This window comes from Phascolarctos cinereus, unplaced genomic scaffold (assembly GCF_003287225.1).
Source record: "Phascolarctos cinereus isolate Bilbo 61053 unplaced genomic scaffold, phaCin_HiC Scaffold_5;HRSCAF=322, whole genome shotgun sequence".
Classification (NCBI taxonomy): Eukaryota; Metazoa; Chordata; class Mammalia; order Diprotodontia; family Phascolarctidae; genus Phascolarctos; species Phascolarctos cinereus.
The window spans coordinates 75,479,772-75,494,983 of record NW_027555958.1 but is presented as its reverse complement, the minus strand read 5'-3'; the positions used below and the strand labels follow the sequence as shown (position 1 = coordinate 75,494,983).

At 35.6% G+C, this 15,212-nt stretch overlaps 1 protein-coding gene across 2 annotated transcripts in view; it reads left to right on the top strand.

The window, feature by feature from the left end:
- The window catches only part of TLCD4 (TLC domain containing 4), an 80,432-nt gene that overhangs the window by 32,398 nt on the left and 32,822 nt on the right, over positions 1-15,212 (top strand). For both annotated transcript variants that reach the window (XM_020999468.2, XM_020999476.2), the window contains exons 4-6: positions 3,596-3,685; positions 6,290-6,348; positions 7,366-7,460. In XM_020999468.2, the coding sequence (XP_020855127.1) occupies positions 3,596-3,685; positions 6,290-6,348; positions 7,366-7,460 (244 nt within the window). The remainder of the gene's footprint in view (positions 1-3,595; positions 3,686-6,289; positions 6,349-7,365; positions 7,461-15,212) is intronic.

The following is a 15,212-nucleotide window of genomic DNA, read 5'->3' as shown; positions in this document are numbered from 1 at the left end:
GATATGACTGGTTGGCTGGTATGATTTGACTAGGCACACATAGATTGTTTTATTTGTTTTACATTCCTAAGGTGCATCTTACTTTCTCCTAATTAATTTTATCCTGGTTTTTTGTTTTGTTTTTGTTTTTGTTTTTTTGCTTACCATTTCACTGATGTGTTTGTATTCTTTTTCTTGTTTTGAGGTATTTCTAACTCTACCCAATTTAAGGTAAATCTGTACACAACATAGTAGAATTAGACTGATTGAGAGTGTTGCTCTGTCCAGTCAGTGAGATACATACAGGTAGTTTCCTAAGTAATTTGTCTGTCTGCTTTTGGACTTTTTTAATTGTATGTACAGGCAGTAGTTGGTTAATCCAGCAATCATTTGTCTCAAGTGCTCAGTACGTCCCAGGTTTTGGCTAAGTGATGGACATAGGCAAAAACATTGTTTCTTTCCTCGGGGAGCTCACATTCTAACTGAGGAAACAACATGCAAATGACCATTTATATACAAACTATTTATACTGTAAATGAAAGGTAATCTCAGAGGGAAGGTAATGATGTATTCAACCCAATAGAATTTTGGTCAATGTCATTCTGACATGATACATCCAGATTTATCCTCTAAGTCATGGACAAATATCTGAACACTAGATTAGAGAGATATGAAGTGATAGATAAAACCCGAAAACCATTCCTCCACTAGATGAGTAGTCAAAATATAACAAAAAATTCTCAAAAGAACTGCATACTACAAACAACCATATGACAGAATACAACAGATCCGTAATAATAAGAGAAATGCAAATCAAAACAACCCTGAAGTCTCACGTGACAACCAGAAAATTGGAAAAAAATGACAAAAGGTGGGAATAGTTAATGTTGAAAGGGTTGTGGAAAGGCTCACTAATGCATTGTTGCTGAGGCTGTGAATTAGTAAACTTTTTGGAAAGCAATTTGGAATTATACAATGAAATGATTAACTGTTCATAGCCTTTGGCCCAGGGATCCTACTGTCTCCATATACAGCAACATATTTATAGTAACTTTTTTTTTTGTGGTAACAAAGACCTGAAAGCAAAGCCCCTGGCTGTCAGTTGGAGAATGAGTAAACAAATTGTGGTACATGGAGGTACCACTTACTGTGCTGTAAGAAATGATAAATATGTTGAATACAAAGATGCATGGGAAGACTTAAATGAAATAATGGAAGTGAAGTAAGCAAAGCAAACCCCCCCTCCCATTATACACAATGACTACAACAATAGAAGTGGAAAGAACAACCACTACAGAACAATAAAAAATGAATGTTGTGAAATTCAAAGAAAAGCCTCGCCCCAAACAGGAACTATGAGAAGATATTTCTTCTCCACCCCCACGCCTTTGCAGAAGTGAGGGTATCCACAAGTATGGAATATTGCATGTGCTGTCAGTTTTTTTTAACGTGTTGATCAGTTTTGTTGAAATTTTTTTCTTTTCCTCTTTTTTTTTTCTAAAAGAGATCTTTATCATAAGAGATACCTTTTTGAGAGGAGAATGGCAAAGGATATGGGGGAAAATTCAGGCAATGTAAAAACAAAAGAAATCAATATACTTTTTAAAACATGAGGGCCTGGTGTGAAATGTAGGTTGATTATTTATATTATGAAAGGATTTTTCACTTTACAGAAGAATTCACTGCAATGAATTCTTTAAATAGTGAGGACCTTAACAGTATTTAAAATTCTGTTTGACTTTGTCTGATTTACACATGCCTTTTTAGGAACACTTGTTTTGATAATATAAACTCCCAAGTTTGTCTTACTATGAGGTTATTTTATAATATTGAACTACATATTGATGATTATATTTTAATTATTTTAAAGGGATGTTATTTGATATTATTAGAGAAAAAAGTACTTTGGACTTGAGAAAACTCAAAATAATGCTTTTACCCTTCATCTTTTTTTTCTTTATTCCTGTAAAGTTTTTTTTAAAGCTTATGAACTATTTTGTTATAATTTTGAAGTCAAGATATTTATAGATCTATAATTGTTAGCCAAGATAAATGTTCATTGCATGAGAGTTTATGGGACAAGATACATAGATAAATATGATTTATGTATATACATGCATATATAAATATGATATAGAAATGTATACGTGCACAAATTGCACATATAAGTAAATAGTGTATATATATACATGTATACAAATACGTATGATACACACGTACATAAAATTAAGTTTATATTATTTGGTTCATTTTGTCAATATTAGATATAATTTGCTAGATTCTTTTTTACATTTCTGCTGAGAAGAGAAATAATATAGTTCCTGGCAAGGATACATTAGGTGCTTAATAAATATTGGTTGAGGTTGAATTGAATTTTTCCCAAAACTTTAGGCCTTCTTTATAAACAGAAAACTAATCTTAACTAGTTGGTATCTGTAGTTTGCTTTTATGTATTTCTGGTCTTTAATAGACCAGACTTTGGAAAAGAACATATCCTAAATGTGATCAGGTTCCCTACTGTGTCCTGAAAAAGATCACTTTTCAAATTGTTTTTCCTTACCAGTTTGCAGCATCTGATAGCAATGTATTTAGAAAGAACATCAGAGTAGGAGTGAGAAGACCTGGGTTCTGGTCTTAATGCTTCTGCTTATTAACCTCCATCTGAGAGTACAAGTCACTTAATCTCTCTTGACCCTTACTTTCCTCCTCCATAAAATAAAGATAATGGTATCTATGTCTTTGGCTATTTTCAAAATTAAGCAAAATGTCCCTAAAAGCAGTTTAAGCCTTGTCATGGAAGAGTTACAAAAGGATACAGACAAGTGTTGTGCAGAATGAGAGGGCATGAATGGTTGGCAATCTGCATCTTTGGAGGTAATACCCATATTGATTAAATCATAGATCTTTTGAAGTATTTGAGCAAAAGTACTCTGAAGAATGATTGCAACTGATAGTTCATGTTATATAACTTGTGAGCAAGCATAGCCCTGTTTTTTAAGTAAGAGAATTAAAGAGAGAGTTGTATTTGGTATTGGCAGTGTTTAGAAAATGCTGATAATTTGAAAGTTGTAGTTCTATACTCTCTCTCTCTCTCTCTCTCTCTCTCTCTTCTCTCTCTCTCTTTTAGGCAGTTAGGGCTAAGTGACTTGCCCAGGGTCTCACAGCTAGTATCAAGTGTTTGGTCTGAGGCCTGATTTGAACTCAAGTCCTCCTGACTTTAGGGCTGGTGTTCTATCCACTGCACCACCTAGCTGCACCTCTATACTATACTCTTAAGAATAATAATAGCAAACATTTATGTAGCACTCAGGTTTAGAAAATGTTCAAATTACATTATATCATTCCACACAACACCTCTGTGAGGTAAATACAGCTGGTATTATTATCCTCCTTTTACAGATGAAGAAAATATGTCTCAGAGAGGTTAACTGATTTGCCCCTGGTCACAGGCAGTGTTTGAACTCAGGTCTCTACTGATTCCAAGTACAGGGCTATTACCATTCCATTCACTTCTAATGGTTCTCATCAGAAATCCCTTGAAATATTTCATATGCCTAAGTGAGGTAAGAATGCATTTCAGTCTGAATAATATTGAATTTTTTTTTTCTCATTTCAGGATAGTATCCACATTCCATTCCTTGTTGGTTGGTTCTTTATGCCTATATATCTTATATTTTGATGAAGCTACTATAGCGGATCCTCTTTGGTAAGATATATCCCAAATGATTTGATTTCATTTATGCTTTTGAAAAGAATGTTTATTTGTAAGATTATTTCTCATTTACCTTAGAAATATAAAGGGTTTCTGTTTACATATCAGAGTTTATGGATCAGTTGTGTTGGAGAATGTTTCTAACTAGAACAAGACAGTCTAGTTGGAAAGTATCTTGTTGTTCACTTGTTTCAGTTGTGTCCAACTCTTTATGCCACCATTTAGGATTTTCTTGGCAAAGGTACTGGAGTGGTTTGCCATTTCTTTCTCCAGCTCATTTTACAAATGAGGAAACTGAGGTAGATAGGGTTAGATGACTTGCCCAGCAAATAAGCGTCTGGGGGCAGATTTGAACTCAGATCTTCCTGACTTCAGGTTTGGAGCTCTCTCCACTGAGCCACATCTACTTTGATCCAATTATTAATTTAATATTTGCCTTATTGTTTGACATTAGAGACAAAAAATTTGGATTCCCTACTTTAATAGGGAATAGGGACTAGACTTGTGATTTCATTGGTATGGGAAGAGGAAACTCCCTTTCCCAAAGCAGTTTGTTATCTTCTCAACATAAACAGTCTTTGGAGTTACCTAGAGTAGTTAGAGGTTAAGTGACTTGCCTAGGGTCACTTAGCTGGTGGGTGTTAGAAGTGAGACTTGAACTCAGGTCTTCCTGATTGCAGGATTCAGTATTCTAGCCACTATTCAGAAATTTGAACTTGAATAAAATTCTAACTAAGGTAGCAAGATTTCTATCGGGTTATCACTTTTGAAACTAGTAAATAATATTCTAGTAATGAGTGTGTTGCAGTGGATAGAGTGATAAGTTTGTCCTTTGGTTCAGATCTTTTCTTTGACACTTATTACACTTGTGACTCTAGGCAAGTCCACTTAACCTCTCTGTGCTTCAGGCAATTTCCAAGCAATTATCTTCCAAGTTATAGGTGTGACATGGTGGTCAAGAGTTCTTACTCCATGAGTTTCCAACACTAGCAAAAATCACCCAGTAGTAAACATAAGCTGAAACTTTTGCTTCTATTTGTGAATGGTTTGATTTAATTCAGTAAGACTGAGGGGCTTGTGTTACCACAGGAGCATTGCATTCAAGAAACAAGACATCTGGGTTCTAGTCCCCCTTAAAGCTTTCCAGCTATGTAGTCTTAAAATTATTTAGATATAATAACACCTCATCTGTCTCAAAACAAGGGGACTAGATTATTTTTTGATTATTTCTGATTATTTCTTCCAGTTCTGGGATTTTGATTCTTAATTTTTTTTTTAGCATAAACAGCATTTGTATTTCAAAATTACGTCACTTAACCATGTTTGCCTCAGTTTCCTCATCTGTAAAATGAGCTGGAGAAGGAAATGGCAAACCACTCTAGTATCTTTGCCAAGAAAACCCCAAATGGGGTCATGAAGAGTTGGACATGACTGAAAGGACTGAACAACAAAATTAGTAAAATAGCCTAGCCAGAAGTTACATTTTTGGTTACTTTATACCATACACTAGTCATTACACATGTTGACAGACTGTATTATAGTACTTGGTCTTATGTTTTCTGCATAATTATAGATACTTAATATTTATTCATTTGATATAATTAATTGTGGGAGCTAATGCTGTGATATTCCCTATAATCTTAGCATTTGTTACACTGGGCTCCTAGCTATACTTTGCAGCTCAGAATAATCACTACTACTCTTTAATCTCTACTACAGTAGCTATTCTAGGGATTTGGGTTGGGACAATGATGAATCCAAGGACTTACAGCTTTCCTGGTGTTGTGTGTGTTTTGAGAGGGGATGAAAAAAAAGAGGTAAGTTCCCAACTTAAAAGAATTGACCAGGAGTAAATTTTTCCCCTCTGTTCCTCAGTGGAGCAGGGCAGTTAGATGGCATAATACATAGTTTTGGGCCTGGAATCAGGAAAACATGAATTCTAAACTGGCCTGTAATAACTGTGTCATCCTGAGCAAGTCACTTGACCTTGCTCTGCCTCAGTTTCCTCATCTGTAAAATGGGGATAATAATAGTACCTACATCTCAGGATTATTGTAAGAATAAAAAAAGGTACTATTTATAAAGTGCTTAGCAAACTTTAAGGCATCATATAAATGCCATTATCATCATTGTTCTTCACCACTATCAAACTAGTCTGGACCCCTCAGAGCTAGTGGTCCCAAAGGAAACTTTGGAGACTTGGCTTAGGCCTATAAGAGGCTCCCCATTGAAACTATGTCCTAAAGCATATTTCTCAGTTAAATTTCATTCTTTGGGTTTAATTTAAAGGGATTCTCAAGTTGTCAGAAGTGGTTGCATTTGAGGCATCCTATGGACAATTCATTCCTTCTAGAACTTCCAGTTTGGCTGGAATATCCTAAAACCTTTCAAGTGACATCTCAGGAAGTATGTCATGGCAAACTATTAGACTGCCAATATGATTTACGTACAGAACTGTAATTTGCCAAATAGTGATGTAACAATTTTTCAAAACTTAACCAAAAAAATGTGCTGGAATGTTCTCTTACAAAAATTGCACCCAAAAATCCCCAAGTTGTATGGCAAAGACTAAAACTTTATTTTCATGTTTATTCACAGGGGTGATCCTTCAGTTGTTCAAGTGAATCTTGCCATTGCTTCAGGCTACCTCCTCTCTGGTAATTATGTGATATAGTTAAATGGTGATTATGAGTAATAAACACAATTTTATTTTGATTCATGTTTCTGTAGCTATGCTATGCAGAAATAGAGCCATCGTTTAGTTCCTTTATATCAGCCATACATTTTAAGAATGAAAAAAAAATTATCCTTTGATTATGTATATGAAACCTCTCCCTCTTTGCCTTAGGGCTAAATGATTTATCCTGTTCTTTGAAAGGAGGTTGTGGGGGAGAAATGCATCCTATAGCAGATGAGCTAGATGTTAAAGAGCAGGGACCTGGTCACTTTGACTTTTGGTATTGTTGATATCCTCTTTGTGGGTCTTCATTCTAGCCAGCCACTCTTTTCCGCATCTGTAGATTTAATGTGCTTTTTGCAATATCGGTTATTTTAAAAAATAACTTGAATTATTTCCCCCCATCTTTTTAAGTAGAATATTGAAAACTCTTTAAGTTTCTGAACCTAAATCCCTTATGTCAGAAAATGTTCAGCAAGAAATTTTAGCATTTTGACCTCTTCACTTTATTTTTATTTTATAATTAAATCTTTGGATAATTATTGTGCTAGAAAAGAAATACTCTACATGTTCTTTCCATGAGTTTCTTCTTTGATGACTTTAGATCACAAATTCAACTTTCTTGAATTTAAGTAAAAGATCAAATGCTATAAAGATTTTCCCACTTAATTCCATACTTTTTAGTCAGATGGGCTTTACTTTCCCACCTGGAATAGGGTAACAAGTCTGCATAACCATTTGCTTCACTTGCTTCTAGGTGGGGATAAGCGCTGAATCCTTATAGCAAAGGCATTTATTTGCCTTCTCTGTGACTGTCCAATTCTACATTTTGTGCATCTCCCACCATTTAATAGTTTTGTTGTTTTGACTTGACATCTGCTGCTGATATGTTTGAAGTATCAAGCACAGGTAACAAGTCATTTTGAGTAAGTCTGAAGTGGTGCAGGTTTTCTACATATCTAATCCCTTACTTGGTAATTTTTTTTCCTTTTTGCAGATATGCTTCTTATCCTTTTATACTGGAAGGTGATTGGTGATAAGTTTTTTATCATTCACCATTCGGCAGCTTTATATGCATACTCCTTTGTACTGGTGAGTGCCATATGTTGCAATAGTCTAACAAAAAGACAAGATTGGGAATAGCGACTAAGGGTGAACATGATCTCAATATATAACTCTAGGACTTACCCCCCCAAAAAAAAGAATATTCCAAGAACACTGAAATCATCTTAGAGATAGTTCCACAATATTGATTAACTCAAATTTTAGTATCGCATGCATACCTGTGTTTGTGAGTTTTTGTGAGTATTTGTGAATATATCTAAATAAACTCTGAGAATGGTTAGTGTATATATTTCCTTGGAACTGTGTTCAAAGAACTTTAAGACTTTTTAGGGACCGGACTATTAGTGTGCTGTTGTTGGTAGTTCAGATAATTTATGATTATTTATGATGACGTAGCTCCAGGCATTTGCAGATTCCTAAAAAATAGCTCAAATCATCATTCTTACTTAATGACATACTTAGGTTAGATATCTAATTCTGGAATATTATTGGATGCCTAGAGCTTCATCTGAGTCCTAGGATTGAATGAGCAAAACCAGGTTAATTTTATTAAAGGTAGGAGAGTAAAGGAAAATAACAAATCTCATATGTATTTCATATAAAAATTATTCTTCCAAATGGAAATTATTTCAGTAACTTATCCCCATGCCTTCTGTAGCATGAGATATACTAATAAGTACAAAATAAATTTCAAAATAATAAATATCTCTAAGCTTTGTACAAAACTGACATGGCAAGATATCCTTTATGTTTTTACTTTTAAAGCCTAAATGTGAATACTGGCTTTTTTTTTTTTTGCTTACTGTTTCCCCTCCTCCCCCAGCTTTTGTTTTGTAGGTGAATGTTCATTCTGTATCCTAATAGATTTTTCTTTCTTAAATTTTATTTTCTACCATAGACTTTCATAAAACTTTAAATGAAGGAATATTAGCAGCTGTGAACATGAGGTTTTTTTTTAAGTAAGAGAAATGCATATGAGAAAAGCTATTGGTATTTTAATTTTTAGTTGTCACTAACGTAAGATACCATATTGGATTAAATTTCTGTTATAGCAGAAACTCTTTGTCTTTTTGGTGATAGGCCAGAGTGAGAATGTTACATTTTGTTATGTTATGTTTAGTGTTAAATTTTCAGTAACTAATAATGATTTCAATTTTATAATTTCTGTAGTATTATACATGACAGGAATTCTGCTGATAATATTTCCCCTCAAAAATTAGATCATAGTATGATAGATGTAGAGCTGTAAAGAATCTCAGAATCCATCCAGTCCAATCTCCTCATCTTCCAGATTAGAAAACCAGTGGCCCAAGAATGTTAATTTATTTCTCTGGTATCACAGGTGTAATGAGTATCAAAGGTGGGATTTGAACGTAGGCTCTCTGACTTCAGATCATTGCTTTTTTCCAGTACTGTATCTATACAGATCACCCATCTGAAGTACAATAGCTTTAATTAATGCAAATATTTATAGCAATAAAATACAATTTTAAGTAGATATAAATATGCCCACTTATAGCTACAAAAAAGACATACATGTCATGCGCTTTTCCCTGGAGCACATGGATGTAAATAGAAGACAGAGCTGCCTTAGGGTTTTACATCTTTTGTCTTCCTATCATTAATATATTAGGTAGTTATAAAATAAGAGATTCTCATGATATATTGACCTTTTTTTCAGAAAACTAAATAAAATGCCAGTTTTTGATGTTATAACTTCAAGGTTTTTGTTACTTCAAAAAGAAAAGAGTGGTACAACCCAAGGGTATATGTGCAGTTCTCTTTCTTATGACCTTAGTTATTTACTTTATACTGATCAACACCTATTGTAGTTGCTAATTTTCATTGCAATGTAACTAATAAAAATATAGGCACATTATTTGAAAAGACTGTGTGTATATGTATATAATGTCAGGTAACAATTTAAGGAAAAATGTATTTTCTGAACACAAATCAGTTAACAACACATGTGCTATGAAAACTATATGACCTAATGAAAAAAGTTTTATGTTTTTGAATGTTAATTCTTATTAATTTCTTCTGCATCCACTGTTCATTCTTGGTCACTCTTGCAGACCACAGGCTTGATAAATGATGGCTTTGCATGAACTTGCATGTATGTTAAATGTTATGTTTGTGGAATGGGTACTGATTCTCATTGGACCTTATTCTTTTTTGCCTTTTTTGTTAAACCAAAATAAGTGCATGTAAGAGTCTAATTTTCAATTAGCTTATTTTTCTCATTAAATAACATTGATGAATAAAGATCAGCTTTAATTCTAAAGGTGGTAGATTAGTGTATGGATATATTAGGGTTCTATCTCATTGATTTAATACAGAATACACTAATAAAAGTGAATCTATTCTCATGAAACCCAAAAGGAAAAATTTTAGAGGTGTTAAAATTTCAAATATTTGATAACTCTTGGACTTACTTTGATTTATATCATTATTTCTTCTTAATACTGGTCTAATTGCCATTTTAAGAAAACAATCTTTTTTTTTAACCTTGCAACATTTATGACTAAGGTTTTTACAATAAGTTTTCTTTCTGAAATAATGGTTCTTTTGTAGCTAATTTAGAATTTCACCTTCAAGAAAAAAAGAATAAAAGCAAGGTAGCAGTTAACCCTAATTAATCCTATATATTAACTCAGTTAACCTTATATAAACATTCCTACATAAAAATAAAGTACATATGGTATATTTGAGCTATCCGTTTGCTTGGGGAGGTATTTTCAAAGTATTGCTTTAATGCCTTGAATTAAGGTCTTAAGAATCAAGGATGGGGGGGCGGAGCCAAGATGGCAGAGTGAAAGCAGTGACTTCCTTGAGCTCTCCCCCAAACCTCTCCAAATACTCATAAAAAATGGCTCTAAACAAATTCTGAAGCAGCAGAACCCACAAAAAGACAGAGTGAAGCAAATTTCCAGTCCAAGACAACCTGGATGATTAATCAGAAAGGTGTATCGTGCCCCCGGCTCAGCGCAGCGTGGCGTGGGTGCACAGGCTGCCGAGAACCTGGAGCAGGCCTCAGAGGACTGAATCGCGGGCAGCTATGGAGGTTTCCAGACTCCTCAATCCACCAATGCCAAAGACAACTTAGAAGGTCAGTGGGAAAAGTCTGTTTCTGTCTGTGCTCATAGAGGAAGGTGGGGTTTCAGCTCCATTCCCCAAGAATGTGGCCCTGGGTGGGGGGGGGGGAAGCTGCTTCCCCAGCTTCCGGCCCACAGACTGAGGGGGAATCCAGTGGCTGATCAGAGAGGGACTGCAGGGACCTCTTTGCCAGTGCTGAGGCAGGAATCTCTTGCTTTGCCCATGTGTGGATCTGGGTCACAGTACTGGGTGGCAGTGCTGGGGTGAGGAGGAGTGCTGGCGTGGTGGAGCTTGTAGTGGCTGTAGAGAGGAACCCCTCCTCATGGTTACAGGACAGAAAGGAGTACTTGTGGTCACAGGCCAGGAAAGGAGTGAACACCTCGCCCCTTATCATACCACCTTGGAAGAACTGAAAATTTACAGGTCCCTACAAGTATCTCTGAAAACAGCTGTACAAACCCCTGAAGCTTGGGACAGTACACTCTCCACATTGGAAGCAGACTCTTACCTTAACAAAGAGTTTAAAACTCAAGTAATTGGCTGGGATCATGAGCAAGCAGTGCAAAAAGAGTCAGACTATATTATCTTACTTTGGTGAAAAGAAGATCAAAATATACAACCAGAAGAAGACAACAAAGTCAAAGCTCCTACATCCAAAGCCTCCAAGAAAAATATGAATCAGTCCCAGGCCTTGGAAGAGCTCAAAAGGGTTTTGAGAAGCAAGTAAGGGAAGTAGAGGAAAAACTGGGAAGAGAAATGAGAGTGATGCAAGAAAATCATGAAAAACAAGTCAACAGCTTGTTAAAGAGACCCAAAAAAAATTGAAGAAAATAACACCTTAAAAAATAGCCTAACCCAAATGGCAAAAGAGGTCCAAAAAGCCAATGAGGAGAAAAATGCTCTAAAAAGAAAAATTGCCAAATGAAAAGGAAGTCCAAAAGATTACTGAAGAAAATACTTCCTTAAAAATTAGAATAGAGCAATTGGAAGCTAGTGACTTTATGAGAAATCAAGACACTGTAAAACAAATCCAAAAGAATGAAAAATTAGAAAACAATGTGAAATATCTCATTGGAAAAACAACTGACCTGGAAAATAGATCCAGGAGAGAGAATTTAAAAATTATTGGACTATCTGAAAGCCATGATCAAAAAAAGAGCCTAGACATCATCTTTCAAGAAATTATCAAGGAAAACTGCCCTGATATAGTAGAACCAGAGGGCAAAATAGAAATTGAAAGAATCCACAGATCTCCTCCTGAAAGAGATCCCCAAAGGAAAACTCCTAGGAATATTGTAGCCAAATTCCAGAGTTCCCAGGTCAAGGAGAAAATATTACAAGCTGCCAGAAGGAAACAATTCAAGTACTGTGGGAACACAATCAGGATAACACAAGATTTAGCAGCTTCTACATTAAAAGACCACAGGGCATGGAATATAATATTCCGAGGGCAAAGGAGATAGAATTACAACCAAGAATCACCTACCCAGCAAAACTGAGTATAATCCTTCAGGGGAAAAAATGGTCATTCAGTGAAATAGAGGACTTTCAAGCATTCCTGATGAAAAGACCAGAGCTGAATAGAAAATTTGACTTTCAAATACAGGACTCCAGTGGAACATGAAGAGGTAAACAGGAAAGAGAAATCATAAGAGACTTATTAAGATTGAACTGTTTACATTCCTGCATGGAAAGATGATATTTATAACTCATGAGAACTTTGTCCGTATTAGGGTAGTTGAAGGAAAAAAAATATATGTATATATAGATAGATAGATAGATAGATAGATAGATAGATAGATAGATAGATAGATGGATAGATAGAGGGCACAGGGTGAGTTGAAGATTAAGGGGTCATATCTGGAGAATAAAATTTAGGGGTGAGACAGGATGATACTTGGAGAAGAAAGGGAGAGGTAGAATGGGGTAAATTATCTCACAAAAAAAAACCAGAAAAGAAAAGTCTCTCACAGTGGAAGGGAGAGAATAACATACACATTCAATTGAGTATGGAAATCTGTCTTACCCTACAGGAAAATAGGGGGAGAAGGGGACAAGAGAGCAGGGGGGTGATAGAGAGGAGGGCAGATTGGGTAAGAGGGTAATCAGAAGCAAATACTTCTGAGGAGGGACAGGGTCAAAAGAAAGAATAGAATAAATGGGAGGGCAGGATAGGATTAAGGGAAATAGAGTTAGTTTTTCACAACATGTCTACTATGGAAGTGTTTTGCATAACTGCACATGTACAACCTATATTGAGTTGCTTGCCTTTTCAATGAGGGTGGGTGGGGAGAGAGGAAGGGAGAAAATTTGGAACTCAAAGTTTTAAAAACACATGTTTTTAAAAAAATGTTTTCACATGCAACTGGGAAATAAGAAATACAGGAAATGGGGTACAGAAGTCTATCCTGCTCTACAGGAAAATAGAAGGGGAAGGGGATAAGAGAAGGGGGGAGCGATAGAAGAGAAGGCAGACCAGGGGAAGGGGTATTCAGAATGCATGCCATCTTGGGGTGGGAGGAGGGGTGAGAAATTTGGAACTCAAAAATTTATGGAAGTGAATATTGAAAACTAAAAATAAATAAATTTATATTTTAAAAAATAAAAAAAATAATAATAAGTAATAGTAGGAGTAAGAGTAGTGGAAAGCCATATCAGCAATAACATCACAATTCAAGAAAATCTGCACCTAGAACCAAGCCCACTAAACACATCTGTATTATTGCTATGTTGCAAACATCTATGTATATTACATTATTTTTATTTCAAATATTGTTCTATGTCTTAATAAAATAAATTTTTTAAAAGTTAAAAAAAAAAAAGAATCAAGGATAGAATTTTTCCCCCATCCATCAAATTTACTAAGAAAAAAACCCAATATTGAACTGAATGTTGGCATAGTGTTTTGGAACTTCTACTTTTGTGGTCTCTAGCTTTAGATAGCAAAATGCTACAACTGGATTCAACAGTTTCTTCTTTTCATAACTTACCAAAGTAAAGGCTTCTCTGTTGCCATGGAGGGAAATTGATCAATTTATGTTAGGTATTTAAATACACACACACACACACACACACACACACACACACACACGTATTTCCAATGTTGTGGATAGACTTCCAACTTTTTGACACCATTTCTTGAGTAAGAATAGAACTCAGATATCTTTGGTAGCTTTTTAATCTTCTTTTGTGGGGGTAATAATAATAATGGTAATTATTATTATTTATATTTATGTAGCATGTTACAGTTTGCAGAGCCCTTTGTCTACGTTATCTCATTTGATCCTCATAAAAACCCCCTTGAGGTAAACACTGCAAATATTATTCTCCGTCTCTATTTTGTATATGAGGAAACTAAGATTCCGAATGGTTAAATGCCATGTCTGTGCCCATGCAGCTGGTGCTGGGCAAGATCAGAGCTAGAATCTTGCTGCCTCTCACTCCAGCACTCTGTTCATGATGCTGCCTTGTTGGTGTTCCTTGCTCTGGCTACATCTGTAGTTGCAGTGTGTTTTGATAGTTTTCATGTTTCAAGATTGAATTGAATAACAGTGAGGATTCTTCCCACCCCTCCAGGCAATGTTATCATCCTCATCCTCTAGCGAGGTGGACTATGGCTTCTCTCTCTCTCCCAAAACTGCTCCTTGGGGGCAGTGTCATCATTGATCCTGTCTGCTTGATAGTCCCATAAATGATACCTTAAATGAAAAATGAATCTTCTAGGTTGTTCCTACTGTACCTTCAGGATTTTAACTTACATGTCTGAAAAATAAGGTGCTAGCAGCATAATAATTGCTGTTTATAATTAATCACTATTTATACTAGTTTTTCTATGAGGAAATTTGTTTAGCATTCTCACTTGAAATGCTCAGACCAGTCCCTCTGGCAGTGATTTCCCCATCTCTCACCCTGGACTGCTAAGAGGCAAATCGAAGTCTCTTGTTGCCTACATAGTGGTGTTTGTTGCTGCAGGCTGGGGTTGAAGTGAGGCTGGGAAGATGGTGAAGGTCTCTTAGCAAGGCAAGGAACTCTGAGGATGAAGTGTTTGGGAAGAATTGAGGGAGATTGATTTCTCTTTGCTCTTCCATTTACTCGTCCATTTGCTCCCCCACTCCCCCATAAATGATGACCCATCTTTCAACAGTATCTTTTTTGACTTCTTTCTGTTCTGTAATCCCTTTCTCTTTTCCCAGCCCTTCCCTTAGCCATGAAAGTTTTAGAGCCTTGGGAATACAGTGGCAAGATAAAGGGATACTTCTCTTGCAAAAAGAAGTGAAGGTTTTTCAGGATCTAAAATGGCTTCCTTCCTTCCTTCCTTCCTTCCTTCCTTCCTTCCTTCCTTCCTTCCTTCCTTCTTCCTTCCTTCCTTCCTTCCTTCCTTCCTTCCTTCCTTCCTCCTTCCTATTTCCAGGGAAAAGAGCAAAGTTTCTATTGCCCTAGGAAGAAGAGGGAATATTCTTTTGGTACCCCAGATTAGGTGGTTATAGGAGGTTGGGGTATGTAAGGGCTATAAATTCACCAGTCCAATGTTGGGGACTATCCGTAGTTCCTTTAGAGTGTTCCCTAGAATAAAAGATAAAATATCCAAACTATCTTATTGTTGTATCAGAGTACAAGCAGTACTAATACTTTTTTTGTTCTTTCTAATAACTTTCTTTTTTTCTGATACTTTTATTTCCATTT